At 45.9% G+C, this 26,840-nt stretch overlaps 3 protein-coding genes across 7 annotated transcripts in view; 1 reads left to right on the top strand and 2 right to left on the bottom strand.

Annotated features, from left to right (window-relative positions):
- Positions 1–1,024: 1,024 nt before the first annotated feature.
- LOC120786432 (vesicle-associated membrane protein 2-like) lies at positions 1,025–14,208 on the top strand. The gene is made up of 5 exons (XM_040121878.1): positions 1,025–1,236; positions 6,499–6,628; positions 7,357–7,515; positions 12,128–12,179; positions 13,016–14,208. Exons 1-5 carry the CDS (start codon positions 1,043–1,045, stop codon positions 13,030–13,032), a joined length of 552 nt encoding a protein of 183 aa, XP_039977812.1. The 5' UTR covers positions 1,025–1,042; the 3' UTR covers positions 13,033–14,208.
- Positions 14,209–16,067: 1,859 nt separating this feature from the next.
- On the bottom strand, positions 16,068–18,041 carry LOC120786246 (chromodomain-helicase-DNA-binding protein 4-like). Its single transcript, XM_040121561.1, has 4 exons — positions 17,915–18,041; positions 17,319–17,514; positions 16,404–16,579; positions 16,068–16,294 (listed from the first exon to the last, which is right to left on the bottom strand). The coding sequence occupies exons 1-4, from the start codon at positions 17,969–17,971 to the stop codon at positions 16,280–16,282; spliced, it is 444 nt and encodes a 147-aa protein (XP_039977495.1). The 5' UTR covers positions 17,972–18,041; the 3' UTR covers positions 16,068–16,279.
- Positions 18,042–18,110: 69 nt separating this feature from the next.
- Positions 18,111–26,840, bottom strand: part of LOC120786244 (chromodomain-helicase-DNA-binding protein 4-like) — a 29,604-nt gene continuing 20,874 nt past the window's right edge. For 4 of the 5 annotated variants that reach the window (XM_040121559.1, XM_040121556.1, XM_040121558.1 and 1 more), the window contains exons 19-35: positions 26,403–26,576; positions 26,115–26,256; positions 25,611–25,742; positions 25,008–25,125; positions 24,613–24,737; positions 24,376–24,468; positions 23,981–24,119; positions 23,728–23,897; positions 23,446–23,623; positions 21,554–21,643; positions 20,889–20,980; positions 20,593–20,726; positions 20,339–20,483; positions 19,496–19,649; positions 19,201–19,310; positions 18,834–19,089; positions 18,111–18,233 (exon numbers count right to left, since the gene is read on the bottom strand). In XM_040121559.1, coding sequence (XP_039977493.1) covers positions 18,148–18,233; positions 18,834–19,089; positions 19,201–19,310; positions 19,496–19,649; positions 20,339–20,483; positions 20,593–20,726; positions 20,889–20,980; positions 21,554–21,643; positions 23,446–23,623; positions 23,728–23,897; positions 23,981–24,119; positions 24,376–24,468; positions 24,613–24,737; positions 25,008–25,125; positions 25,611–25,742; positions 26,115–26,256; positions 26,403–26,576 — 2,338 coding nt within the window. In that variant the 3' untranslated portion in view covers positions 18,111–18,147. The remainder of the gene's footprint in view (positions 18,234–18,833; positions 19,090–19,200; positions 19,311–19,495; positions 19,650–20,338; positions 20,484–20,592; positions 20,727–20,888; positions 20,981–21,553; positions 21,644–23,445; positions 23,624–23,727; positions 23,898–23,980; positions 24,120–24,375; positions 24,469–24,612; positions 24,738–25,007; positions 25,126–25,610; positions 25,743–26,114; positions 26,257–26,402; positions 26,577–26,840) is intronic. The other variant, XM_040121560.1, reaches the window with a different exon arrangement.

Raw genomic sequence — 26,840 nt, forward strand, 5'->3', positions numbered from 1 at the left:
TACTTTTGACTCAGGTAAAGGATCTGAGTGCTTCTTCAGCTCCAATCTATTAAATAGATTTCTATACTATTACTGTTTAATGTGTAGCTGGTTTGGATGGAGCAAACTTTAACCATTGTATCTAATGTTTTATATACAGGCAGTTTAACCTATAAAACTGCATCATATTCCAGTGTCTTCGCTCATGTTTTTTTTTTGTGTAACATCTGTGAAATAGCCAGTAACTAAAGTTATCAAATGTAAAGGGGGAAAGAAAAAGAAAATCTTTACTTCCCGAACTGAACCAGAGTGGAGGCGTAAAGTGGCAGAAAATGGAAACACTGAGGTGCAGGTACAAAAAAACGATAGGGACGATTGTTACCTGTACGTTACACCGCTGCTTCCCCACCTGGGGGCCGGGGCCCTCCATGTGGTCACAGGGTAAATCTGAGGGGTCGCACAAGGTGATTAGCGAGTCGGGAAAAAGATGAGAAACATTTAACTGCTTTTCAAAACAAATAAAAAAAAGAAATCAGTCTTTGATTCAGATGCCCGGAGCTCGTAAAAACCCGTGAACTTCTGACGAAGGCTTATGACTTGACGCCGCTTTGCTTTATGGGACCGGAGCCGCTGCCGACCGGGGACTCGGAGGTGCACCCCGCGGCAGGAGGCAGCGTGGCCGTTCGCACAGCCACCGGACATGGCCGCGCCAGGACCGGCTACGCCGCCAGCGTGCTGCCTACGGGGTCAGCTGACACCCGGACAACACGAAGAAGGCTTCTGCTTTTGAAATCCCGCTCCAGGTCCAGGTCCAGGTCCAGGTCCGTGCCAACAGTGTCACGCTTGTCCCTCAGAAAGCTCCCGGATCCAGCTGCTGCTGCCGCCGCAGGCTCCAAACGCTCCTCCGGGTCCTGGGGGTCCAGTTCCAATACCGCTCGAAACCCATTGGTTCAACAGCGACGCGGGTTTTTTACTGACGACGGGCACCGGTCGCCACGTATCCTGCTGGAAAACCGTCAGTTTCACTGGCTCGAGCTTCAAGTTTCCTCCCCGGGATGAGTCGATGCGAGTCGCCTCCGGCTCAGAGCGACTGACCGGTGGGTCCGGGGCAGCAAAACAAACTCCGCAACCCCACAGACGACATCGATGCGGAGCAAGAAAGAGCAGCCGGGGTGGTGGGGGGGGGGCAGCCGCACCGACGAGCCCACATTCAGCGCCGGGCGCTGGGAGAAGCTCGGCTGCTTGTGTTCACTCACTGTAATTTAGCACCATTTTTTTTTTTTTTTACTTTACTTGACCGTTTTAATTTGAAGTGTTGAGTCCATCCTTCAAAACATCAGGACTCGCGCATTCGTTTAGTGAAGTATGCAAAGTTAATGTCCCTCGGTCGGACGTTTCACTCTGGACATGCTTGACTCTCCCCATTTACCGGCTTATCTGTAGAAAAGGACGAGACACGGGACCCGAGGACGGTTTCTCAGACTGTCCTGCCGCCTCCATCTAAGGGGTCGTTTGTCACAGATAGACAACCATATGTCTTTGGGTTCATTCCTCTTGGAATAACACATCGGTTCAGGACCAGCACCTGAGTGTAATAAGCTCCACGGATCCTCTTTCGCACCACGGACGCGTAATCCGCGTAACTCCGACCACAGCGTGGGCGAGATGCGTTTTTCTGGACCATTCAAATGAGAAACTGTCGGTGGGAAGGTCGATCCGGTTGACCGACAACACACCTGTCGGACCCAAGTACCCAATCGCATTGTCGCTGCCTCTGGCGCGGTGGCCGGCGGGGAAGGGGGGGTCCTTGACAGGGCGGTCGTTTCGGCCGGGTGTTCCTAATAAACTGACCACTGAGTCTACACCACAGCATGTTTGCGATATTTTGCTTTTGGCACAATGTAAAACCACAGTACCGCCCGAGAATCCGGACACAGAAAGAAAGTAATGACAGAAAAAACCCAAAGAAAATAAATAAAAACTGACCCGAGTCGTAAATAAGCAGGAAGAACCAACTGTAGGAGAGAAGAAACCTTAGAGGGAGTAAAATGAAGACGACCAGGTGGAAGAGGAATGGAGAGGTGACCCGACTCACCGGGAGGCCGAGAGGCGCCGGCACCCTCCCGGGGGCCACCGGGAGGGCGCGCTCGGTTTTTTTCCCCTCTCCCCGGACTGCGTCCCGGTCGGGCGACGCATCGCGCACCGCCGCCTGTGGTCGGGGCAGAAAATCACCTTACACCGGCGTCTAAATGTCCCCGCTTAAAGTAAAACGTGACCTTGTCTCCGGATTCGGCCTCAGGCTCCAACGGCCTGAGTGTGTTATGACTTAGACGCCGTCACCCAGGATAATGTAACGGTTCCGCCGGGCTACGCGTCCTGTCACTTGAGTCCCGGGTCAGGGACAGGCGGCCCACGAGTGGCTGTGGGCCAGTTCCCGCAAGCCGCTCTCCCTGAAGTCAAGCTCGGGCTCTGCTGCGGCGTCAGGTCTTCATCTGCAACGGAACAAGTACCCGCGAGACGCACACGGAGCCATTTGGCAGAATAACCTTTTATGCGGGAACGTACGTTTCAATGTGACAGATTGAAATACCCAACAATATACACAGTACTGTATACTAGTTACAAGTTACAGTAGAGTAGTTTGAGTATGAGTACTTTTTTGATACTTCAAGTACATTCTGCTGATAATACTTCTGTACTTTTATTTAAGTACATTTTTAATGAAGAACTTTTACTTGTAATGGAGTATTTTTACTTTGTGAGCTTTGTACTTTTACTCAAGTATATGATAAGGGTACTTTTTCCACTACTATACTATGTTATGCTATACTATTATATACTATACTACTATTATAATGTACTATGCTATACTATACTAGGCTATACCATGCCATGCTATGCTATAATATCTTATAATGTACTATGCTATGTTATGCTATCCTATGCTATAGTATACTTTACCATACTATGTTATGCTATGCTATGCTATGCTATACTATACTAGGCTATATCACACCATGCTATGCTATAATATCTTATAATGTACTATGCTATGCTATGCTATCCTATGCTATAGTATACTTTACTATACTATGCTATGCTATGCTATACTATACTAGGCTATACTATGCCATGCTATGCTATAATATCTTATACTGTACTATGCTATGCTATGCTATCCTATGCTATAGTATACTTTACTATACTATACCATGCTATATTATGCTATGCTATACTATACTACTATTATAATATACTACGCTATGCTATGCTAAAATATCCTATACTGTACTATGCTATGCTATGCTATGCTATCCTATGCTATAGTATATTTTACTATACTATGCTATGCTATACTATGCTATGCTATGCTACGCTATGCTACGCTCCTCTACATACAGTGTGTGTCAGAGAGGTTCTGAACTGCAGATTCTTCGCGGTACACAAGAACTGTTTAAAGGGACAATCTGTAGAGTTAATATTGGACGGCAAATAATAATTTCCCTTAAGGGCATTACAGCCTCTGACTGGGACAAATGTGTGTGTGTGTGTGTGTGTGTCTGGGTGTCATAAACTTCTTTTGGGGACAAAATTCCAGTTAATTAAGGGCAGCTTGTCCACTTGGGGACAAAAGCTGTGTCTCCATTTGGGAAAAAGCTGATTTTGGGTCAGTGGTTATAGTTGGGATTATGGTTAATCTCCAGGAAATGAATGCAAGTCTATGTAATGTCCCCAAAAGTGACCAAGGTCAATCTGTGTGTGTGTGTGTGTGTGTGTGTGTGTGTGTGTGTGTGTGTGTGTGTGTGTGTGTGTGAGACCCGGATATTTTTTTTAATCTGTGCAGTTGCTTCAATTGTAGGGTTTCTTGTTTTGTTTTTTTGGGGGGTTTAAAATAAAAAGTGAATCAAGTTCAGGCAGAGAGAAGAAGACCCGAGTCATCCTCCTTCATTTATATTCAACCAGAGTCTCTCTCTCCGTCTCTCTCTGTCTCTCTGTCTCTCTCCCTCTCTCTCTCCCTCCCTCCCTTTATATCTCCCTCACACTCTCCCTCTCTCTCTCTCTGTCTCTCTGTCTCTCTCTCCCTCTCTCTCTCTCTCCCTCCTCTCTCTCTCCCTCTCTCTCTCTCTCTCTCTCTGTCTCTCTGTCTCTCTCTCCCTCTCTCTCTCCCTCCCTCCCTTTATATCTCCCTCACACTCTCCCTCTCTCCCTCTCTGTCCCTCTCTCTCCCACTCTCTCGCCCTCTCTCTCTCTCCCTCTCTCCCTCTCTCTCCCTCCCTCCCTCCCTTTATATCTCCCTCACACTCTCCCTCTCTCCCTCTCTCTCTCTCTCCCTCCCTCTCTCTCTCCCTCTCTCTCTCCCTCTCTCCCTCTCCCTCCCTCCCTCTCTCCCTCCCTCTCTCCCTCTCTCCCTCTCTCTCTCTCTCTCCCTCTCTCTCTCTCTCTCTCCCTCCCTCCCTCCCTCCCTCTCTCTCTCTCTCTCTCCCTCCCTTTATATCTCCTCACACTCTCTCCCTCTCTCTATCTCTCTCTCCCTCTCTCTCTCTCCCTCTCCCTCTCTCTCCCTCCCTCTCCCTCTCTCTCTCCCTCTCTCTCTCTCTCTCTCCCTCCCTCCCTTTATATCTCCCTCACACTCTCTCTCTCCCTCTCCCTCTCTCTCCCTCTCTCTCTCTCTCCCTCCCTCTCTCTCTCTCTCTCTCGCCCTCCCTCCCTCTCTCCCTTTATATCTCCCTCACACTCTCTCTCTCTCCCTCTCCCTCTCTCTCCCGCTCTCTCGCCCTCCCTCCCTCCCTCCCTTTATATCTCCCTCACACTCTCTCCCTCTCTCTCTCTCTGTCCCTCTCTGCCTCTCTCGCCCTCCCTCCCTCCCTCCCTTTATATCTCCCTCACACTCTCCCTGTCTCTCGGACTCAGATTATCTCCACCATCCTGCCGCTGAGATGTGAGTACTTCATTCATTTTTTAAATTATTGACAAGCCTCTAAAGCCTGTTAATATGTTTGCACTGTCCTAAATTTAAGTTTAATCAATCCCGCTCCGAACAGCAGCTCGTTTGCAGGGTAGTTCCCGCTCGCGTTTAGACTGTATTTCCATTTCAGTTCATAATTTTGATCAGCTGTTTTGTTCCTTTTGTTCGGCAAAAGATGAAACTTGTGAGTAGTCTGGAAATTTCTTGGGCTGCAGCTGTTACCAACCATGACTCACCGGCTGGTTCTCGCACAGAACTATCCATCACTACTGTGATCGGCTCAAGTGGTTTTCTATACTTTGCACCAGCTACTTTCTTTTTTCCACCGAAAATACCGGCAGTGAGTCTGCAAAATACAGACACAGGATCATTTAAAATGTCACACGAAACTTGCTGGAAATTTTCAGAGAAAACAAAACCATGTTATGGCAGATTTTATCATTGCATTTGATTTATTTCTTCTGGTGGGGGAGGGGTGGGGAATTATTGCGTGCATGTTTATCTCCATCAGTCAAATCCAGCCCTCTCTGTTGGGATCCTGTCTGGCTGCTGCTGCTGCTGCCGCCGCCGCCGCCGCTGCTGCTGCTGCACTAATCTCTCTCCATTTTACCTCCGGAAAACAAGCCTGTGTGTTACACGGCAGAGGCAGGAAAACTGAGCTGCTGTTCGGTGTAATCGTGCATCGAACCACCTGCTGTGTTGCAGCCTGTGTGTGTGTGTGTGTGTGCGAAGAAAAAACATCACTGTCTGCACAGTGGGGTTTTTTTGTTGTTTGTTTTTGTTTTTAATGTTGTTGGGTTTTGTCGCCGTGTTCCTCTGACCTGCTGAGCCTTTACAGTTCCTCTCTGATACTTTGATCATATGGGTGGAGGCCAACGTGAGATGAGTCACGTTTCTATTACTGAATTAGAGTTTGGCTTTTTACAGTTCACGACGTTTCTATTTCAAAGTGCCCAGACATTTTACTTAAGCAGGGGCAGCAACACCACAGCGTACAAGTATAGTAAAAGTAGCAATACCACGATGTAAAAAACCCTCTATTACAAGGCGAAGTCCTGCATTTAAAATTGAAATAAAAAATTACAAATAAAAAGTTGAATTCATCAGCAATAAAACGCAGCTTTGGTCGATTCACCGGGGTCAACACACTCCGCTGCTACTGTTGCTACAGCCTCACGTTGCCTGTCAGGACCAGCAGCTTATGCTGAGCTAACGTTAGTGAACTTTAAATTCGACTCCAAGTCTAATTAACTCTAGTCTTAGGATTCTGCTCGGCTTGTGCTACAGTCACACCACGTTTTACCATCTATCAGTGTCCTGTAATTGTCACTTAGGGCCAAAGCGTACGGAGTCTCCTCTTCACAACGTAGTTACACAGTCTGAATCATAACTGTAATGATATGAAGTGATGGGGTTCAAGTGGAGACTGAATTTCACCAACAGACGTCTACGTACGTGCCGAACTCTTCTGTACCTTTGAAGTTTCGTGTGACGGAATGTCATCGCTTCGTCCCCCTTCCTCTTTCTTTCGGACGCACGCTCTTGTCCCGCAGGTCGACTCCGGAAGCAGCAGGTACCCCAGGAGCTCCCGGGGCCCCGGACGGCGAGGGGGGCGGTCCGGCTCCGGCCCCGAACCTGACGAGCAACAGGCGACTGCAGCAGACGCAGGCGCAGGTGGACGAGGTGAGGGCACTGCTCCGAGCGTTCGCGCACGTTTCCTTGTGGCGACGCAGACCCGTCGTGTTGTGGCAGGTCTAGACTGCAGGTCTGGTCAGGGACAGGGCGGAGACAGAGAATCACACTTTTGTGGAGTTCAAGTTCCCCACAAACTGGGTCAACGGCAACAAAGTCGTGGAGGACAATTTCACCCTGAGATAAGATTAAAGGGGAAAATGAATAACGGTAAATCTTTTTCTAAAAATTCCAATCAAAAAATACAGGAAACATGGACTACGAGGGTCTGACAGAGGGAATCTGTAGACGAGTAGAACAAAAATGAACAAAATTTACACAGATACGTGTTTTTTTCCCCTTTACTATCAAGAATAATCAGACCATAGTTAAATGTTTAAAGGAAAAAAAGGGAAACTCAAAAAGGAAAATGGATACTAGAATGAGAAATTAATAAAGATAGGTAGGTAGGTACAGGGTACAGACAAGTAGAAAAAAATATAGAAATGACAAATAAATCCTATTAAGAAAACTATATAGAGTAAAGAAAATGGAATAATAAAAATACAGAGTAGAAGCTGCTTGAGGCTCGGAAGCTTCAAAATTAGTTTGGCAATGATTTGATGAAGTGAATAGAATAAACATAAAAAACAAACGTGTCCACGTGGACAGCTTTGAAAAGACGGGTTGGATTTTTCTTAACCTCTAACAGTGTGGCTGTCGGCGTTCTCCTCCCTCAGGTGGTGGACATCATGCGTGTAAACGTGGACAAAGTCCTGGAGAGAGACCAGAAGCTGTCGGAGCTGGACGACCGGGCCGACGCCCTGCAGGCCGGAGCCTCGCAGTTCGAGAGCAGCGCGGCCAAACTCAAGAACAAGTACTGGTGGAAAAACTGCAAGGTGGGCAAGGTTCAGTGTGCGTTGCCGTGTGTGTGTCGGGGCGATTTCCCACCGTGCCTCAGTCCCACTCAGTCTTACTACAAAAAGACCTCCCCACAGCAACATCCATCCCTCAGTGTAACTCTATCACTTCTCTCTTAGCAATGATTCAATTAGCAGGTATCGTGCTCTGTAATCGCTGCCAATTTTTCAAGTTTTGTTCGTTATTGTTCGCGTCTACGCTCAGATGTCTCTCATATCTGACACCAACGTGAGCTGCCACGACGTCTGTGCAGAGGAACAGTATCAAAATGGGTCACATCACTTCCTATGCCCACAGCCCCCCTGCTTGTTTCAACAGATTTCAGTAAAGTCCTTGGACAGTACATTCGCCGAGCACTTTATGGTGAACACCTGCGCGCCGGCTCACTCACGATAACCGCTCTTTACAACTGTGGTGAGCACAAAAGCATCTCAGGGTGAACAACACGTCCAACCTTGAGGCGGATGAGCTACAACAGCAGGAGACCACGTCGGGTTCCACTCCTGTCAGCCAAGGACAAGAATCTGATGCTGCAGTGGGCAGAGGCTCGCCAGAGTTGGACAGCTGAAGACTGGAAAAACGTAGCCTGGTCTGATGAATCTGGATTTCTGCTGAGGCAGCGGATGGTAGGGTCAGAATTTGGCGTCAACGGCATGAATCCATGGACCCAACCTGTCTTGTGTCAACAGTCCAGACTGGTGGTGGTGGTGGTGTAATGGTGTGGGGAATGTTTTCTTGCCACACTTTGGGCCTGTTAATATCAATCAATCAATGATCATTTGAACACCACAGCCTATCGGAGTATAGCTGCTGACCATGTGCATCCCTTTATGGCCACAGTTTACCATCCCCCTAATGGCTACTTCCAGCAGGATAATGCTCCATGTCACAAAGCAAAAGTCGTCTCAAACTGGTTTCATGAACATGACAGTGAGTTCACTGGACTTCAGTGGCGTCAGCAGTCTCCAGATCTGGATCCAGTAGAACACCTCTTGGGATGAGGTGGAACAGGAGATTGGCAGCATGAATGTGCAACGGACAAATCTGCAGAAATGATGCGATGCAATCATGTCAACATGGACCAGAATCTCAAAGGAAAGTTTGCGACATCATGTGGAATCCAGGCCACGAAGACCTGAGGCTGTTTGAGGGCAAAGGGAGGATCTACCCAGAATGAGTATGCTGTTCCTAATAAAGTGCTCGGTGACTGTAAATATCTCGGCAGCATAAATCCCTTAGTTTGCCATTGAATCACCAGAGAGCAGAGAGCTGGTAGCTGTGTGTTCAGACTGGCTCAGCTTTTTGGAGAAAATAACGTCTTTACGAACACAGGCAGGAGGTTGGCTTCATGGCTCGTCTCCTCATCCAAAGCTCCCAGGGTTCTCGGGTGACTCCACGTGAAATTAGCGCCACAAAGGAGAAGAGACGCAGTTCTTACGTCACTGTTCCTGCAAGTCAGCCAAGTGCACAGTGACAGAGGAAAAACCTTTGGAGAACCGAATAATAGAGTAATATGAAAACAACAGAAGAGATAGTGATGAAGAATGTAAAAAGAAATAAGGCTGTAAGAAACGGCAGAGATGTTTTGCAAAAAACTGTAGTGAGATTGTAAAAGCATTCATTTCAATTTTCCTTCATCTGATTTTCTAACTGTATTTTTCTCGTTTAATTCGAGAACCTGGTTCATTTGGGTTCCACCTACAATTTAATAACACAAAATCTGGCTCATCCGTTTAACAGAGTTTCAGGCAACATCACATTTTTTCCAGGTTACAGAGACTTCGGTCAAGATCAGTCTATCTGAGTCTAGCCCCACTAATGTGATGGGCTTATCTGCACTCTCACGAACGCACAAGTAGCTAAAATTTATCAGCGGCGCTGGTTTCAGTTTGGCCACAAGTGCACGAGAGAACCCCTGGTTTGGTAAGCAAGCGCAACAACTCTCAAAACCTTCACAGAACGTCTCTCATTTCAAGGATGAAGGTTCACTCTCGGTCGCGGAAACAGCAGTTTGATAAAATGAAACTCCCAACTCAAGGTCCGCTTGCTAGCATTTAGAATAAACTCAGATGCTTACGTTCACGCCAACACTGAGGAGAAGTCCCAAAAGTTCCATGGACGAAATCGTAGCAGCCGCCGAGGTTGCGCGTCCACGGATCCGTTTTCCAACTGAGCAAACTCTATGTGGTGATGAAGACCGTGGGATATGATTGAAAGCCTGAGAAAAAGCAAATAAGCGGACCATGAGTTGGGATTCAATTCAACTCAGTTTCAATTCTGTTTAATTTACATAGCACCAAATCATAGCAGAGGTTCTCTCAGGGCACTTTTCATATAGAGCAGGTCTAGACCAGGACTCTTTATAGTTACATTTACAGGGACCCAACATTCCCACATGAGCGAGAACTTGGCAACAGCGGCGAAGAAAAGCTGCCTTTTGACAGGTAGAAACCTTGAACAGGACCAGTCTCATGGTGGGGTTGGGGGGTCTGCCCCGACCGGCTGGGTTGAGGGGGGGGGGCATAGCACAGTAGACGCATGACATAAAGATGTGTGACAATAATGAGACTAATAATAAAACTAATAATTATAATAATAGGGTGAATAATAATACTAATAAAACTAAATCTAATAAAAGTAATGATGATAATATTTATTTGAAGCAGTGGGTGTTGAGCAGGATCATGGGGCCAGTAGGTGGTTTACAGTCACAGGTCCGGACTCTGCAGCACCAGGGGCACAATCGTTCCCATTGAAATGAGGCTCGTGGAAGTCCCCAAAAATGAACTTAAAACCGTGTCAAAGAACACAGACATTTTCAAACGTTATCTACTTTGTGCTTTAGTTGTAACTGCATCACCCGAAGGAGACCGAAACCGCGTTCGGTCCGACACGGCTCGCTCCTGGATCTTCCCACCGGCCGCCATCTTTATCCCGCCGTCCCCCGTTCATCCGTTTAACCATCCACCCGTCATCAGCTGGCAATCCATTTGTCTTCATCCCAGCATCGGTTCGCCAAACCCCCCACCCCCGCCCCCCCTCCCGGCCTCTGACGGGCAACCAGAGCAGTTTCCTGTCGTCCAATCGGGAGCTGCCGTCCAGAGAGCTGGGGGAGGATCACATTGGAGGAGAGTTTGACTGACAGCAACCAGGAAGTCAGAGACGGAGAGAGAAGCGAGGGAGGGAAAAATCCCAATCCGGATTACGGTGACGGTCGGGGATTAAAGAGCCAGCTGTGATTTGTGATGCAACTCCACCCACTCCCAATATACACAAAGACACACACCGGGCTTGTACTTCTATACTTGCGAGGACCCTGACTGACATAACGCGTTCCCAGGCCCCTACCCTAAACCCTGACAACGTCAAGGTCCAGCAACGTCAAGGGTGGGTTTTTTTTTTAGAGGCCAAATCTGGTGATGATCTGCATTTTCCATGTCGTCGACAAGTCCCAGGGGAAGACCAAAAGCGGCAGTGACCATAAATCGCAACCACAGTGAGATAAACGCATTGTTGGTTTTGGCCTTTTCATGGGAAGAACACCAGCCTTGTGATTCTGATGTTTTTCGGCCCACTCCCCTTAATGCGGACTGTTTTTAGGCCCCTGACATTAGCGATTCTTAATCCCTGGCTGCAGCCCTGCCTCCACGTGTCTGAGCACCTTAATCTAAACCTGGGTCTAACTTTAGCCTTCGAACCAAGTCTTAACCCTCTTAACGTGTCCGCGCGTGGAGGCGAGGAGGTGAGGACCGGCTAAAATGTCAGAAAATAAGACAGAGGGACAACAGCACTCGTACACAAAACACACTTCCATTCATTTTCACACACCAACACGCTCACAACTGATCCACTAACATCTGGTTTCTCTCTCGCCCCCCCCCGTCAGAGGTGATGTGATTTCCTGTCTGTCAGCAGGTCGTGCCACTCATGTCATCATGTGGATTTATTTATGGAGTACTTAGGAACACACACACACACACACACACACACACACACACACACACACACACACACACACACACACACACACACACACACACACACACACACACACACTCCCTGGAGGTGTTCGTGTTGTGCAACCGTGCATGTTGTAATTGTGCGATTACATAAATATGTAATTTTTGCAAATCTCCAGTGGAAAGAATTTGGGATCCCTCAATATTTCAGTGAAGAAAGTGAGAAAAACTGGATTCTATCCGGAGAAAATCCGGAGCTGAACAAACAAATTAAAAACCGAAGGCAAAAAAACACAAAGACCAACATTACGTTGGGTCCAAATCAATTAAAAAGACTGACACGTGTTGACCCGACGGTCTCCGGTATAACGGCAACACTGACGCAGAAAACCTTGTTAACACTGTGGTTCACTTTCGTTTGGTTTATCCTGGAAACGTTCTCGTTTGAAGCTCATTAAAAAATGATGTTTTCCTCATCAGGTGTAGAAAAACAAATAAAAGGAGACCATTGCTCCTCTTGTCTGGGATTATTATTATTAATATTTTTCTTATTATAGTTATTTCACCTGAGCGGTTCACACAGCTGAGACTAATGTTGGACCTAATCTTCTACCGTTTGTTTTTCTTCCAGATGATGATCATCATGGCGGTTGTAGGTGTCATATGTGTCGGAGTCATCTTCTGTAAGTATCACGATACTGCAATCGAACATTCTGCGACCTGTTCAAAGGGATCCATTTCTCTTCTCGTAGACCGGGACGGGGGCTGCAAAATGTTTGTGGTCTGGTCTTTCACAGAAAACGGAGGCTGTGGAGGTTTTATTTCCTCCTTTTTATTTTACGTGTAATGAAGGTTTAGGTTTTTACAGACTGTGTTAAGTTTTGAGTTGCGTTACAACTACGTTATAGCGAGTTGCAAAGCTTTTACCACACGTTTACATTCTGCTTATAAAATGCTAAATATGGGGGCGACGCAATGTAAAGTGTTGCCGCCACCATCGGGCCAAAGTGTCGCTTTCACCACCGCTTTGATCCACGGCTCCAGTCAAACGCCGGGACGTCCTTGGAATCGGCCGTCAGCGTTCGTAGTCCCTTGAGGATGAGTCCTAATCATTATATCGAAACCCTGACATTTCCTCTGACGCCATCTTCAGGCCAAAACGGTCTCGTGACCTAATTGGCAGGTTCCTGCTGAACACCATCACACTCGCGAAGAGACGTTTCTTTTTTTTCGTTTTTTATTTTTAATGGCCCAGTGGCCTTTCCTCCAGCATCGTCCTCAGAGCAGCACAAGAGCCGCTGCTGGCTGGTTTCGGGTTTTTAGCCGTTTTAAAGTAAGACGTCGGCCAGGAAAACACCTGGTTTGTAAGAATCTTTACTGCCTCGCAATATATTGTAAAAATGTTGAACCTGTGTGGGTCCACTGAGGAAGATGACTCCTGAACTCAGGGAGCAGAAGGTCTGTGAAAAAGTTCTCGTTAAGGTTGTTTTCTAAATGCGACTGTGGTCTCCCTCCTCAGTGTATTTCTTCTACTGAGCTGGTTCTTCAGGGAGCGGACACGCAAGTCACGGGACGGGTCTGCAGCGACACCACCAAGCCAAACCCAGCCTTTCCTCAGCGCCCCGCCTGCTCTTCGTCCTCCCCTTCCTCACCGATGCCTTCCTCAGACACCCTCATGCATGGTCTGTAATGTGCTCCAGTGCCTCCCGTTTTCTCTTCTCCCAGCGCAGAAGGTCTCTCCAGGCAGGTGGACGTAATCATTTTGTGTTCCTTTTGCCTCACTGGGCGTACCCGGGTGGGTGGAGTTTACCGCGTCAGGACAGTTTAAATAGTGAGCTAAACTAAAACGACTTCTTGTCTCTCTCGGCCACTTGAAGCGTTGTCCCCAGTAACCAACATCACCCCTCTCGATGGCCGAGCAAATAAAAAAATAAAAAACGTTTTTGGTTTTTTTGTTTCCCCGCCCCCCTCCCCAGCAGATCTAAAATCCACTGACCCAGGTTTGTTCATCGAACACCAGGTTTGGCATGAAACCGGAAGCGGCTCACATAATCTAACAGGAACACGATTCCTGGTTAACGTTAGTTCATCTTTAGTTCAAATATACTGTCCGTGCACGGGGGAGAAAAAGATTTCACCTCTGCGAAAAAAGGAAAAGGAATTTAGGAGGTAATCTGTATTTGACACAAGCCACATTTATACAAAACTATGGAGAAACCGGCGCCTCAACACAAATGTCTCAAGGAAAGTTTTTGGTCGAAAAAACGACTTTTTTCTTCTTTTTTTTTTTGCTGCTCGGGTTTTGAAACAAGGTTTTTGCTGGTGATGAGTTAGTGCGAGTGTGTGTGTGTGTGTGTGTGTGTGTGTGTGTGTGTGACACCACCGGCCAGTTTCTGGGCCCAGAAATCCCAACGGCTGGTGAAGTCATCAGCCAATTTCCGAGCTCCACGTTTATCTTGTGGCAGGCGGCAGCAGCAGCACGAACCCCGCGTTTGCTTTCTCACAACAGCTGTAGCGAGGAGACAAAAGGAAAATCTCCTCATCAGAAACGTATGGCGTAGAAAACGCGACACGCCGGGCGCGTCGAGCCGCGGGGGATCGTGAGCCGAGCGCGACTTCTGTGGAAGCCTGGATGAGGCCGACAGTTTCAGACGGGGTTCGCGCTTCGCAGTAACCACATTTCAGCAAAGAGTAATCGGCGTTAGGAGCTGATAAACGACAGTTTGCAACAATCAGACTTTGTTAATCTGGTTCTAAATGGATTGACACAGCGAACTTGTTTGCTGTAGAGCATCACACCACCCAACAGTATTTTGAAAAACCTGGGTTAATGGATTCCTGCTCTGGTTCCCTCTCTGTATTGTACTTGTACAGTATTTGTTCAGGAAAGCTGCCCCCTTGCTGTCAGTATTGGAACTGCTGCTGATGTATTTCCACTTGGAGCAGAAATCAGTGTTTTACCACTACCTCCTGTTGAAACACTACAGGAACTGTGTCCATTTTTTTCTCCGTTTGTCTGTCCAGCCTCTTTTTTTTTTTTTTTTTTTAAACGTACTGTGACGTTTATGCTGCTGCAACGGTCCTAACTTTTATTTTTATTGTCTCGTGAACCAACCTGACTTGTGTTTTTTTTGTGGTTTGAATGTGAAACATGTTTCTTTCTTCTGAACTTGCTTGAATGTGATTCCTCTGTATAAAAGATTTCTGAGGCATTTTTCTTATTTGAAAACCCTCCGAGCGGTGGTGGGTGTGGGCTGTCTACAATGGGACTGTCGATTCTAAAGGGACTGATTGTGTGGAGAGAAATTTAAAACTGTAACTGGGTGAAGCCGAGTGTTATACCCACTGCATTTTGGTGGAAAATCGGGATCAGTGCTACTTCAGTGCTGCTGGATATTATTTGACAGGCTAAAGGGGAGAGGCACTGATGTTCTGATTATGGCCTGGGATTCCTGGGATCAAATAAATGAATGTTTGCAACAGAGATGTGGTCTTTGTGTCCTGATTTACTAATTTTCTGATCCTGCTATCAGAAAATGACAATTGTTGCTATAAAACATGTCAAAAAAATGTCAATGTTTACTGACGTGTTATATGATGAAGTCTTGTATTAAATTCTGGAATAAAAACTTGTCTGTTTAAAAGCTGGGAGAGAATAGGAGAATGCTACACGTTCCGCTAAGCACATTTTATATCAGTTTCTCAATCTCTAGCGCTGCGTCAACCGATGAATCTAAGTCCAGTACTCCCTCCGTTTTGGCTCTGGTTTTGGTCTCCACCAGCTCCTTAGGGAAACCCCTGGCTCTTTAGCCGCTAAAGGCTCCGCTATGTTCAGCAGCTGGTCTCTGGAATGAACCGGAACAGTCTGCCTGTGGTCCAGGCAGATAAAAACAATGAGCTGAAACTCACCACAAAGCCCCGTGGAGCCGAGGGGAGCTGCAGATTCAGCTGACGATTCTCCCTTGATCATCCACGTTTGTTAGCTTGCAGTCCTCTCCACCGCCGCCGGGTGCTTGTTTTTTGGCGCGATGCCGGCACCACCCGCCAGTCGGCGGGTCTACGCTGTCTACGCTCGCACGCAGTCCTGTGTGCACGATACAGACGACAACCCGCTCATGAAAACACTGGACCTTAGCGCTGCTAGTTTTCAGAAACTCCACTGGGCACTTTTAAAAATGTTTCGGTCAAGATTTTAGTTTCAATTCGACAGTTTAGTGTTAACTCCTGTAAATTACAAGTAAATTATACCTAAAGTTAAAATCAAAGGGTTTAGGTAACAGGTTAGATGAGCTCCGTCCTCAGAAAACCACTGTTGGTAATCTGATCTGTTACGGTTTTCATTTCTAATGACAAGCTTAGCTTTATTTGACGTATACAAGTAAAACTGTGTCAATCTGTATTTTTTAAAGACCACATAAGCGCTTTTTAGCCCCACCCCACCCCCAGCTGACCAAACCAAGAAATTCTTTATTACATTTTTTTATTTAGGTCCCAAAAAAACCATCATAATAACATTATATCAATAATATTAATACAGAAATTGAAAAAAAAAAAAAAAAAAAAAAAAGGGAAAAAAAAATAAAATAGCTTTTCTGTCCACAGCCTCAAACTTGGGGGTTGGAAAGGGGTCGATCCTCCAGAAAAAAATCTGTAAAGTCTGTTGGGGGGGGGGGGGGGCGTGGCTTCAAGCTTGGGCGCGCTGTCCGTCATTCTGCTGTGCACCAATCAGGAATGTCGAGGTGAGGCAGGGGGTGGTTTTCGAGGTAAAGAGCCGAGTTTCAGTCTACTGCTGTGACATCTGAAGAGGCAAAAACAGAAACAAGAAACAACGTCAGCGTCGAACAAATCACAAGTCTCGTTTCAGCCCGGTGGGTGATCAACACTGTGTGTGTGTGTGTGTTAGTTACCTGTTGCGTCTGTGCCTGCGTCTGTGTCTCCGGCCCTCGGCTCGCCAGCCGACTCAGGATGTTCCTCTCGGACATCTGGAGTCGCACGGCAACCGGCGGTATCCGGGCGATGGTTGCTGGGAGGCGGGTGACATCTGCCTTCATGTCACTCAGCAGCTCCTCCAACTGCTTCAGCACTGACGGGGAGGGAGAGAGAGAGAGAGGGGAGAGAGAGAGAGAGAGAAAAAATAAGGAACTGTAGTCTCTCGTTCACTGTAGAGTTTGTTTAACACATTTATGATGGTGTATATTAAAATCAGGGTTATTTTATGCCTCACTTTATCTCCAAAAATACTTTTATTCCCTTCCTTTACTTCACAATTTCCCTCTGCTCCAGGTTCTCACGTTCACCTCTATGTTTTTAGTCAACTTCACTTCATTGTACTTGCAGCAGCGGTGGTGGTGACAATAAAAACAACTTTGGCTATTTTTTTTTTTGTTTTGTTTACGGAGCAGTCAAGAAATTAAAACTAGACGAGAAAAATCAGTCTTTGAATAACGATTATAAGGGTTGTAATAAATGAAGAGCAGCACCAGTGAAACAAAAGTAGGAAAGTGAAGTGGAAAACGACTCATCACACTTAGAGACTTAACTTGCTGCTGACATTTTGTGCTGTTCAGCAACTTATCTTCCAAAAAAACGACCAAAAAAAACCCCAGTTATTTTAATTTTGAGGAGAGCAAAGCATCTATAAAAGCTTTTAAAAACATCATAGAGGTTTTAGTTTAAATTATGCTCTATCACATTGACCAAGTTGGTTCATGTGTATATTTAAGAAGTGGAAAATACTGGTGTGACTCGGTTTATTTAATGTGAGAGTATGAAAGGCCACTTTCTCTCTTGATCTTCCCCCGCTCGTTGCACACTGCCTTTACCTTTGTGCAGGACGGCGTTGGCCGGCTTGTTCCCGGACATGGACTCTTTGCTGAGGTGCTGGTGGGACTCCGCCAGGCACTCCACCTCACTGAAGCGGGTGTTGAGGGCCATGGAGGGGTGGGAGGGGTCCTCCGACATGTTGAGGTAGGCGGCGCGTCGCAGCTGCTCCTCGATCACCAGCGCCTGCTCCAACAACTGGAGGAGGGGGAACGAGGGTCGATGTTAAATGTCCGTAAAATCAACACGACTGGGGCGACTCCTTTTTCATTTTTAGAAAAGCTGTAAAAAGTGTGGACTGACATTTAGACTGAATTTATCGACTCTGATAACGACGGGTGGATTGTAAAGTATCTAAAGAATTGTTTTCACTCAAGTAGGAGCTACACTGATTCATTTTTGCGCTCCATTTTTATTCTTGTGTTTGTGCTGCAGCTGGCAAATTTTTGGATTTTTTAAAAAAAAATTAGGTTCTCTCCCACATGAAATCCCAAAATAAATAAACGAATGAATAATTGATTAATATCCTGGATTACAACCAAACTCATTTATTCAGAAACCGTAGCATTTCTCCATCTACAAACGATTTCATTCCCACCTTGAACCTTCTGGCGAGGAACTTGTTCTTGATTTCCAGGAAATTCCCTCTGTTCATCTCTCCTTTAAAAGGCTCGTTGAGGATGGCGAACTTCACGTCGTTCTGGATGTCCTGCCAGCGGGCGTAGCCGTGTCTGCAGGGAGTCGCGGTCAAGGAGAAAAAAAAAAACAAGAAATAATTCAAAGAGAGTGAATCTCACCACCAGCAAACCTCTGCTTACGGATGGACGTTATTTAAGTGCAGGCTTCCGTACCTTTCTTTTCATCGGCCGGAGGAGTGGTGTCCATCTTTTCTGTCTTTTCTTCTTTCTTTTCTTCTGCTGCAAAGCCAAAGACATAAAGACATTTTTTTAAAAATAATAATTACTTTTGCAGACTGCAATCATGAGACAAAACAACGTCAGTTATCGGCTCAAGCTACCGGATCACGTCAAGATGTTCCACGTCCTAGTTAAGACAATTCAAGCCCAGCTGGGGCTCGGTCGCTTTACAAAGTAAACGTTCAGACAAACACAAAAATGTATCACAAAGTAATAAAGTTCGGTTTGATTGGGATTTTTCAAAGACACCATTTACATGAGGGGTCAGATGTTTGAGCTCACACCTTTGGTCCTTGCTGCAGCCGTTCTGACCTGATAATTTGAAGGTGTGTGAGAACTTATTTTTCACATATACGTAAACCACACTCCACTGAAACACCGTTCTTTCTCCTGTGCGCCTGTGACTTTTGGTGTCTCTGTGTATTTTTGTTTTTATTCTTTTATGACCGAAAATAAAACCAAAACGAATCACGTATTTTTTCTCAGACAAAACAAAACGAAAGTTGATTAACTTGGTTGTTGTGACATAAAACTCTCAAACACAAATTGAACAGTGATGAATAAAAACCTCAGAGGAGCACGTTGGGGAACCAGTTTTACCTTTGACCTCAGAGTCCTCAGGTTTGACCTCCGACCCGTCCGTCTTCGCCTCTGAAGGCGACTTTGTTTCCTCGCCTCCCTCTGGACTCTTCTTCTCGCTCTCTCCCTCCTTTTCTTTCTCACCGTCCTTCTCTTTCGCGCTCTCCATCTCTCCGTTGCTCGGTTTGTCCGTTTCCATCGGCTCCTCCCCGTTCTTCTTCTTCTTCTCCTGCTCCGCCGACGGACTCTTCTCGTCGTCGTCTGGGATGGCGATCACCTGGAGGACACGCGGGGGGGGGAGCGGATTTTGTGACACCTGTCATTTCTGACTGTGGATATTCCAGGGACCGTACTTTTATCCACATCTCAAAGCTCATCATGTCTTTACCTCGTTGGCAGCCTTTCCGGGCTCTTTGCCGTTCTTCTCTGCCTCGCCCTCTTTCTTCACCTCCTTCTCGCCGTCCTTCGCCGCCTCGTCATTCTTCGAGGAGTCATCAACTACAAAGTCAAACAGGTTCAATAATTAGATTGTTTTTGATGCATTCTGTAACAGGACAGGAAGATATTCTGTCTACAGCTGCGAAAGGTTTGTGTAATGCATTGTAACTTGAGTTGAGTTGAGTGTGTGTGAGTTGCTTCAGCTCTACCAAGTCGAATTGTGTGTGTGTGTGTGTGAGAGTTACCTGGAGCAGGAGTGTTGGGCTGTGTGTCAGCGGGGGTGCCAGTGGACGGGGTTTTTCCAGGGGAGTCGGGCTGAGCTGCAGCCCTCTTGTTCTCCTCCAGCTCGGCCATCCACGGCATCGACCACTGACCGTTCACATGTTCAAACTCCTGGACCTGGAAATCATGCAGAGAATATTGACTCAGTCCGAGGCCAGTTTCTTTCCTTTAAACACAGTAATACAAAAAAAAAAATCTGAAGTGCCAAACCAAGGTGATTAACTTCCTAAAAGGGCAATTTGGAGAGCAGGATTTATGTCACCAGACTAGGGCTGTCAGAAAATACTGAAAAACTGCCGATCAATATTTCTGTGTCTGCAGCCTCAGATTATACTCATATTGATAACTTTGCCCAATTCTTGAAAATAATTGCTTCTGTTGTCCGAGCAACAACAAACAACAACGAAGAAACCGAGAAAAGCAGCAAATCGTCACATTAGGCGCTTGAATCAGGAAGTTTTGACATTTTTATACCTCAACAATTAACCGAGCATCAAAATTGGAGCAGAAAAATTTTATTAGTAAATCAACCGATCGATGAATCCACTAAGTGTTTTTCGGCACCACGTGACGCCATTGTCCCCAAGCACCAAACTGGAGGAAGAAGGAGACACTAAACTCCGGCTTAACACGTGGCAACAAATCAATTTACTCCGTGTCAACTGTTTAAAGGATGTTCTGTTCTTTACTTCTGTGATTCTGAACTCAGATGATGCCAAATGACCAAAAATAAATAAATAAATAAAAACCACAAGCTGATTTGTTTTTTTCCACGATGTCACTCTCGCTGGCTTGGTGTTTGTTACCTTTTTGCGAATAAGTGACATGACGCCGATACGGGTGAGGACGTGCTGACGTGACAACCCTTCCCTGGGGACGCCGTCCGCGAAGGTCTCGGCGCCGTCAGCTCCGGGCTCACAGAGGTGACGCATAAACAGAGAGACGTAGGCCCTGAGAGAGGGACGGGGGGCGTTAGTGAAAGAAACACGAAGAGAGAGGGAAAGGTGCCAGTGCCTCTCCCAGTAAATACAAATTCACGCATTTAGTCGGCGCTTTTTACTTGAACTCCTTCTCAGACTTCCCTCGCAGGTCTCGGACCAGCCACTGGGTGGTGAAGGCATCTTGGGGAGGCATCCCATAACGCATCACTGCGTTCAGGAAGGCCTTCCTTTGCCGAGAGTTGAAACCCAACACCTGGAAAACAGCAGAGGATAAAACCTGGTGAGATCTGAAAAAGCCCGTTGTGTTGCTTTATCAATACCATTTGGCATGACGTCGCTATAAACCGTGGATAACCGGTGCAGCTGTTTGAAAGAGGGATGCCAAATGGTCCCAGACTAGAGCTGAGCTGCTCACCTCGATGTTGCCTCCCACCCTGGCCAGCAGGGGGGGCAGCGGTTTGTCCTTGTCGTTCCTCAGGCCCTTCCTGTTCGGCCTGCGAGAGTTGGCTGCAGAGGGGAACAAGCCGAGGTGATTAATCCAGTAACAACTGACGTTTTGCGTCGAGGCAGGCGCTGCCGCATCATTTAACGTTTTTATTTTATGTAGATGATTCTCCTCAGTGCAACTGCTTCTATATCTTTTACTGGACCTGTAACATGTTTTTTTTTAATCTTATTTTATTTGCATTTGCCGTTTATTGGGTGTTTTGATGGTTTAGGACTAACAAAAGAAAATTTTCCATCCAGGTCCTGTCCTGCATATACACAGATCTGCTTAACCGTCGACATTGCTGTCACTATAATACATTCTGACACATGGCTCATACACAGACTTTTACAAAAACAAACATCAGAATGTGAACTCATTTATGGTTGACATGAGGTTGGAGCTACTTAATGAAATCAGAGGCTGCTAATTAAACCTCTGGCACGGAAATGCATTTCTGTTTTGATAAATTAAATCCAACCGCACGGAAAACGTCAGATTTACGCAGCACGTTTTCACCATCAATCCCAACACCAATGTTGTTCAGTGCTCTATGGACAAACATAGAGCACTCTATGCTCTATGGTTCTTACCTTCCGTTCGCTCGTCAAAGTCCTCGTCTCCCTCCTCAGACGCCACAGAGTAATCTGATTGGCCGTCAGACTGGTCATCCTGCCAGTCAGCTGTGAGATGAAAAAAAAATAAAAAATAAGAAAGAAGAAGAAGAGAGAGTCCAATAAGACTTCAACACCACAACTTGGGCCACTGAATTATTCCCATGAAGCTCATTGTATTGAAGAGAGTTGCAGGTTTCATGGATAAATGAACTCCACGATCCAGACTAAATAATACTCCTAACAGAAGGAAAGACAGAGAGAGACTTCTGAAACTTCTGGTGTCGTAAAGTGGCGCTGTAAAACTGACCATGTTGTGTATAAATGTACACACACGGATCTCGGCTGTAGTTTCCCAAATCGTCTCCTTTTTCTCACAACTGTCCATTATTATGTGACCTACAGTGTGTGTGTGTGTGTGTGTGTGTGTGTGTAGGTGGCCCGGGCATTTCCCTCCTGCTGCTGAACAGACTAAGATGTCGGCAGTTTGTGCTGAGCGTTATTGGTAACGCTCGTTGTCTGAGGATGTGGGAGGTCACACCCACTGGACTCTCTCGGTGTTTAGAAAAATATTCAAATGTCAGACTGTAATTTTCACCCACTGGCACACAAGAGTCACATATTTGTGTTTACTCGTCTTAGTTCAGGTTTGTTGCCCTTGTTTTCGCTGGATGTCCATGCACGTTTTCTCAGACATTATTATTGGTACTCTCTGTAAGGACACAGAGCCACTAGAGACCGGAGTCAAATTCCTTGTATGCACAAACATATTTGGCCATTGAAGCTGACTCTGATCTTGGACGTTTAACTGCTAATGTGACTGTAGCTTAGTGTGATCAAAGGATCCCCCCCGTGTCATGTGCCTGTTATGCACAAAGCCCCTAAAAAGTGAAATACGTACGAATGTGCGTGAGATGAATTAACATTTCACGTTAATTCATATCAAATGTTCGAAGACAACTACAGAAAAAGTTCGGTATAAACAGATAATTATTTCAACAGGCCACCGACACTCACAACACGAATTTTCCAGTATATCGTGGCCAACAAGTGAATGTAGACGAAAGGAGAAAAGATCATACCCTACGCACAGTATGTGATACTTCTACGAGAATATTTATTGTATCCTCGGCAGGAAGAAGTGAGCTCTGAAACTTAGAGTTCCCCCCATGTTGAGGTCAACTCCGCTGAGCTGCTGTGAGAAAAACTCTTCCCACAAACCTCTCAACTGAAAGTCGACTATTTTTACCTCCTGTTGTCCAAGCCGGACTTGGTATTAAACCTCAAACATTTTGAGTATTTATAACTCTCATTCACTGAAAGCTGGTCAAATTCTTTGTTTAAACTTCTGTCTTCACTTATTCTTTGACTGGATATTTTTTGATTCAAGTTTACACTTTTTTTATTTAGGCAGTTGTTGTAGAGCTACTTGTGTTTTTTTAGACTGTAAAGACAATGGAGATTAAGAAGTTCTGCTCAAAGAATTAAATATAAAAGTTTTTCATAGATAATGATGTTAAGAAACAGTATTTTGAGCATTTTACTAAAACTTGTGTATTGTATTAGTACCAGTATTGAGAGTTTTAAAAACATACCCAGTACAAGTGCAGCGTGATGTAGTGCTGTCTGTAGTTCAGACAAAAGGTGAAAAATCTAAAAGGTGCCTACCACTAACACGCCGGGTCGATACGTCCCTGAAAGTTTACATACAGAGTTTCGGCTTTTCCCTTGTAGGATAAGAAAGGTGGCTAAAATGCAAGTGTCCTGAAATACTGCCCTTTCTTGTGACAAAGCATTTTCAACCCACTTTAAAAACCGACTTCTGGTTGCTACTACTGATAAAGCCGTAATAACGTCTCGCCTGCTCTCACCTCTGTCTTCTTGTGAGCCGTCGTTGTAGTTGACCTGCTTGCGGATACGTTTGCCTTTGCCCAGGTTGCGGGCCAGGTCCTCCTGCTGCTGCTCGTAATGGTGACGCAGCAGCTTCTCCCAGTAGTCCGGATCCACGCTCTCCTCCTGCTTGATGATCTCCCGCTGCACCTCCTCCTCCTGGGCGATTGGGGAAAAGATGAAGACACAGGACATGAGACAGGGAGGAAGGGGCAGGGAAGTAAGGTGAGAACACGCGACCTCGACCAGCTACAGGTGCTCACCTCCTCCTCCTCGTCTTTGACCACATACTGAGCCACCTTGAAGGAGCTCAGATACTCGTTCATGCTCTGCAGCTCTGTGTCGTCTGTGGCGTCCTGGTTTCTGTCCAGCAGACGGTCGATGGCCTTGTCGTCGTAGTGAATGATGCTGCTGTCCTCCTCCTTGTTTTCACCTAAAAGACACACAAATATCAGCTACGTCTTCATAAACAGACAGATCTGTCCCACTGGGGCTCTCATTTGCATCTTTCCTCACCTTCTCCCTCGTCCTTGAAGAGCTCCTCTGTGCCAAACTTGAGGATGTCGTCCAGTTCTTGTTTGGACATGGAGCCAGTCTTGGATCCGAGACCGGGTCGGACCACCAGGTGAGTCAGCATCATCTTCTTCTTGGCAACCTGGACGGAGGGAGGAAAGATGAAGGCTGGTCACAATTAGAAGTATAACATGTTTCCGTCTCAAATTTTCATCAAATACCTGTTTTACTTTTGAACTAACTATACAAATTGGTTTTTACATGCAGTTAAATTTGATGTAAAATGTCAAATATAATTTTTTGGTACTCGCTTACAAGCAAAAGCGGCCCATGACAGTGGGTGACAGAAGCCACTGTTAAATCACTGACTTTGTGCGTTTTGAACCCATCCCGTTTACCTGAGTAATCCTCTCCTCCACGGAGGCCTTGGTAACAAAGCGGTAGATCATCACCTTCTTGTTCTGGCCGATACGATGAGCTCTGCTGAAGGCCTGGACACGGAGGAGGGGGGCAGACGCGTCGGTAAGAACGAAACAAAACAACGAAGCTGCATATTTTAAGGAGATAAAATAAGGCGTTTCTAGGACTTTTTTAACGCAGGATAAAAGGATGGAGTAGCAGTACTCATGCTGTACCTGGATGTCGTTGTGAGGGTTCCAGTCGGAGTCGTAGATGATGACGGTGTCGGCGGTGGCCAAGTTGATACCCAGACCTCCAGCTCTCGTTGACAGGAGGAAGGCAAACTGCTGAGCACCAGGAGCTGAGGGAAAAAAAGGTCACTTTATATATTTTCTACAAGCATGCTTCACTTATCAGCTTCCGTGTTTGTGCCCTAAAACTTTATTAACAACTGATCAGGTTTCGTAACCATTTAGATTCACACTGTGAAGTTAAGAGTTATGGTTTTAATTTGGGTGAGTGGTGGTGAAACTAATGACAAAAGTAGGAGTCAAAGCAAAGATGAAGCAAAGGTAAATCGCAGGATTGTCAAAGAAGGAAAGTAAAAAGGTGTGACTAGTGTTTGTCTCACCGTTGAAGCGGTCGATAGCTTCCTGTCTCATTCCTCCAGTGATTCCTCCGTCAATCCTCTCGTACTTGTAGCCCTCGTTCTCCAGGAAGTCTTCCAGCAGGTCCAACATCTTGGTCATCTGCAGGAAAACACAGAGGAGGTGGTTGGTTCGGAAAAGTTGGTGAGATTTTTTTTTGGCTTTTAAAGCTCAAGTTTTCAGTTGAGTGCATCTTGTTGCAGTTCCAAGGGGAAATACTAAAAGGCATTTGTAAGTTGCGGGGAGAGTCTGTGCAGTACACAACATTTTCTCTTTCCTCTAGTCTACTCTACGCACATAAATGAGCTTATGTTTGTCAATGATATTTTAGTTTTTTGACTTTGAGCTGATACTTTTACACAAATAGTGACCAGAGGATCAACATTGATAGAAAACATTTATCTGACTGAGACTGATCACTTCAAAAGAGAAAAATCAGGACCACAAGAAAAAAGAAACCTATCTAAATGGATCATAGGGATGATTTTGGCATTATATTAGTATTTTGGAGTTAAGACTGAGAACATAGAGCATGAGAGCAGTTTTTATGAGGAAACTACAGTCAAGTCATCTCTCTGGTGTCTTACCTGAGAGAAAATAAGCACTCTGTGTCCTCCCTCCTTCAGCTTCCTCATCATCTTCTGCAGTAACAGCAGTTTCCCAGCAGCCTTTGTTAGAGCGTTGCCGTCGTACATCCCATTAGGCATCTTTGGAGCTTCCTGTTCGGAGTAACCAACCAAACATTATGGCTTTGTGAAACGTCTGCAGAGAAAGTTGGGCTTAGGCTGGATTCAGAAAGCGAAAAGCTAAAACGACAGTCTACCCTCAGCTGAATCCCTCAAGTACAAATCTACAAATTCTGAAATATTGAGTTGAAAATATGAAATTAACGTATCTATTAAAAAAATAGAATAGAAAAGAATAAATAAAAAACACACACACATTCATTTCATCTTTTTTTATCCCCAGGGATTTGTTTTTCTGTGACACAGCTCTTCAGTGGGCTGCCCTGAAATATTATCTAAACTTCTTGACATTTCATTCCTCTCAAAAATAAAAGGAGGCTGGGCGCGCTGACGTTTGGGTCGTACCATAGCAGCTGCAGGGAAGAGGTAGGGGTGGTTGCAGCATTTCTTGAGGTCCATGACGACGTTGAGCAGCGAAACCTGGTTCCCTCCTCCTTTGGTGTTCAGTGCCTCGAAGTTTTTCGTCAGGATGAATTTGTAGTACTTCCTGCAAACAGAGAATAGCCTGGTTTTCAAACTTTCATCTCCATTTGTACATAATTCTTATGTCCTTATCGTTGTGACCGTCTCAAAACTTGAAAAAGCACGACCCCAGTCAGTCGCTGTAACTCTCACTCCGTCCGCCTGACTCACTTCTGCATGGGGCTGAGCTCCACTCTGACGATGAGCTCGGTCTTGGAGGGCATGTGCTTGAACACGTCAGCCTTCAGCCTCCTGAGCATGTGCGGACCCAGCATGTCGTGCAGCTTCTTGATCTGGTCCTCCTTAGCGATGTCGGCGAACTCCTCCAGGAAGCCTTCCAGGTTACTGCAGACGGAGAGGGGGACACAGGTGTGTGAGTTACTGCGAGACCTTCTCCTGCTCAGTTCAAGTCTACAGTCAAACTGCTGACAACAACCATAGAAGTCAGCAGCTGTGAACTTGCCAGCTCTCGCTTTTTTTTTTTTTTTAAACAGCGTTACTCATCAACATTAGATCTCTTTGGAATGGTGTTTCATTAACCAGTATGCTTTCTGAAATTTCATGACAGTCTAAGTGTTTTTTTTTTTTTCATCTTGTCTTTGAGGATTT

This window comes from Xiphias gladius, chromosome 24 (assembly GCF_016859285.1).
Source record: "Xiphias gladius isolate SHS-SW01 ecotype Sanya breed wild chromosome 24, ASM1685928v1, whole genome shotgun sequence".
In the NCBI taxonomy this organism is placed as follows: domain Eukaryota; kingdom Metazoa; phylum Chordata; class Actinopteri; order Istiophoriformes; family Xiphiidae; genus Xiphias; species Xiphias gladius.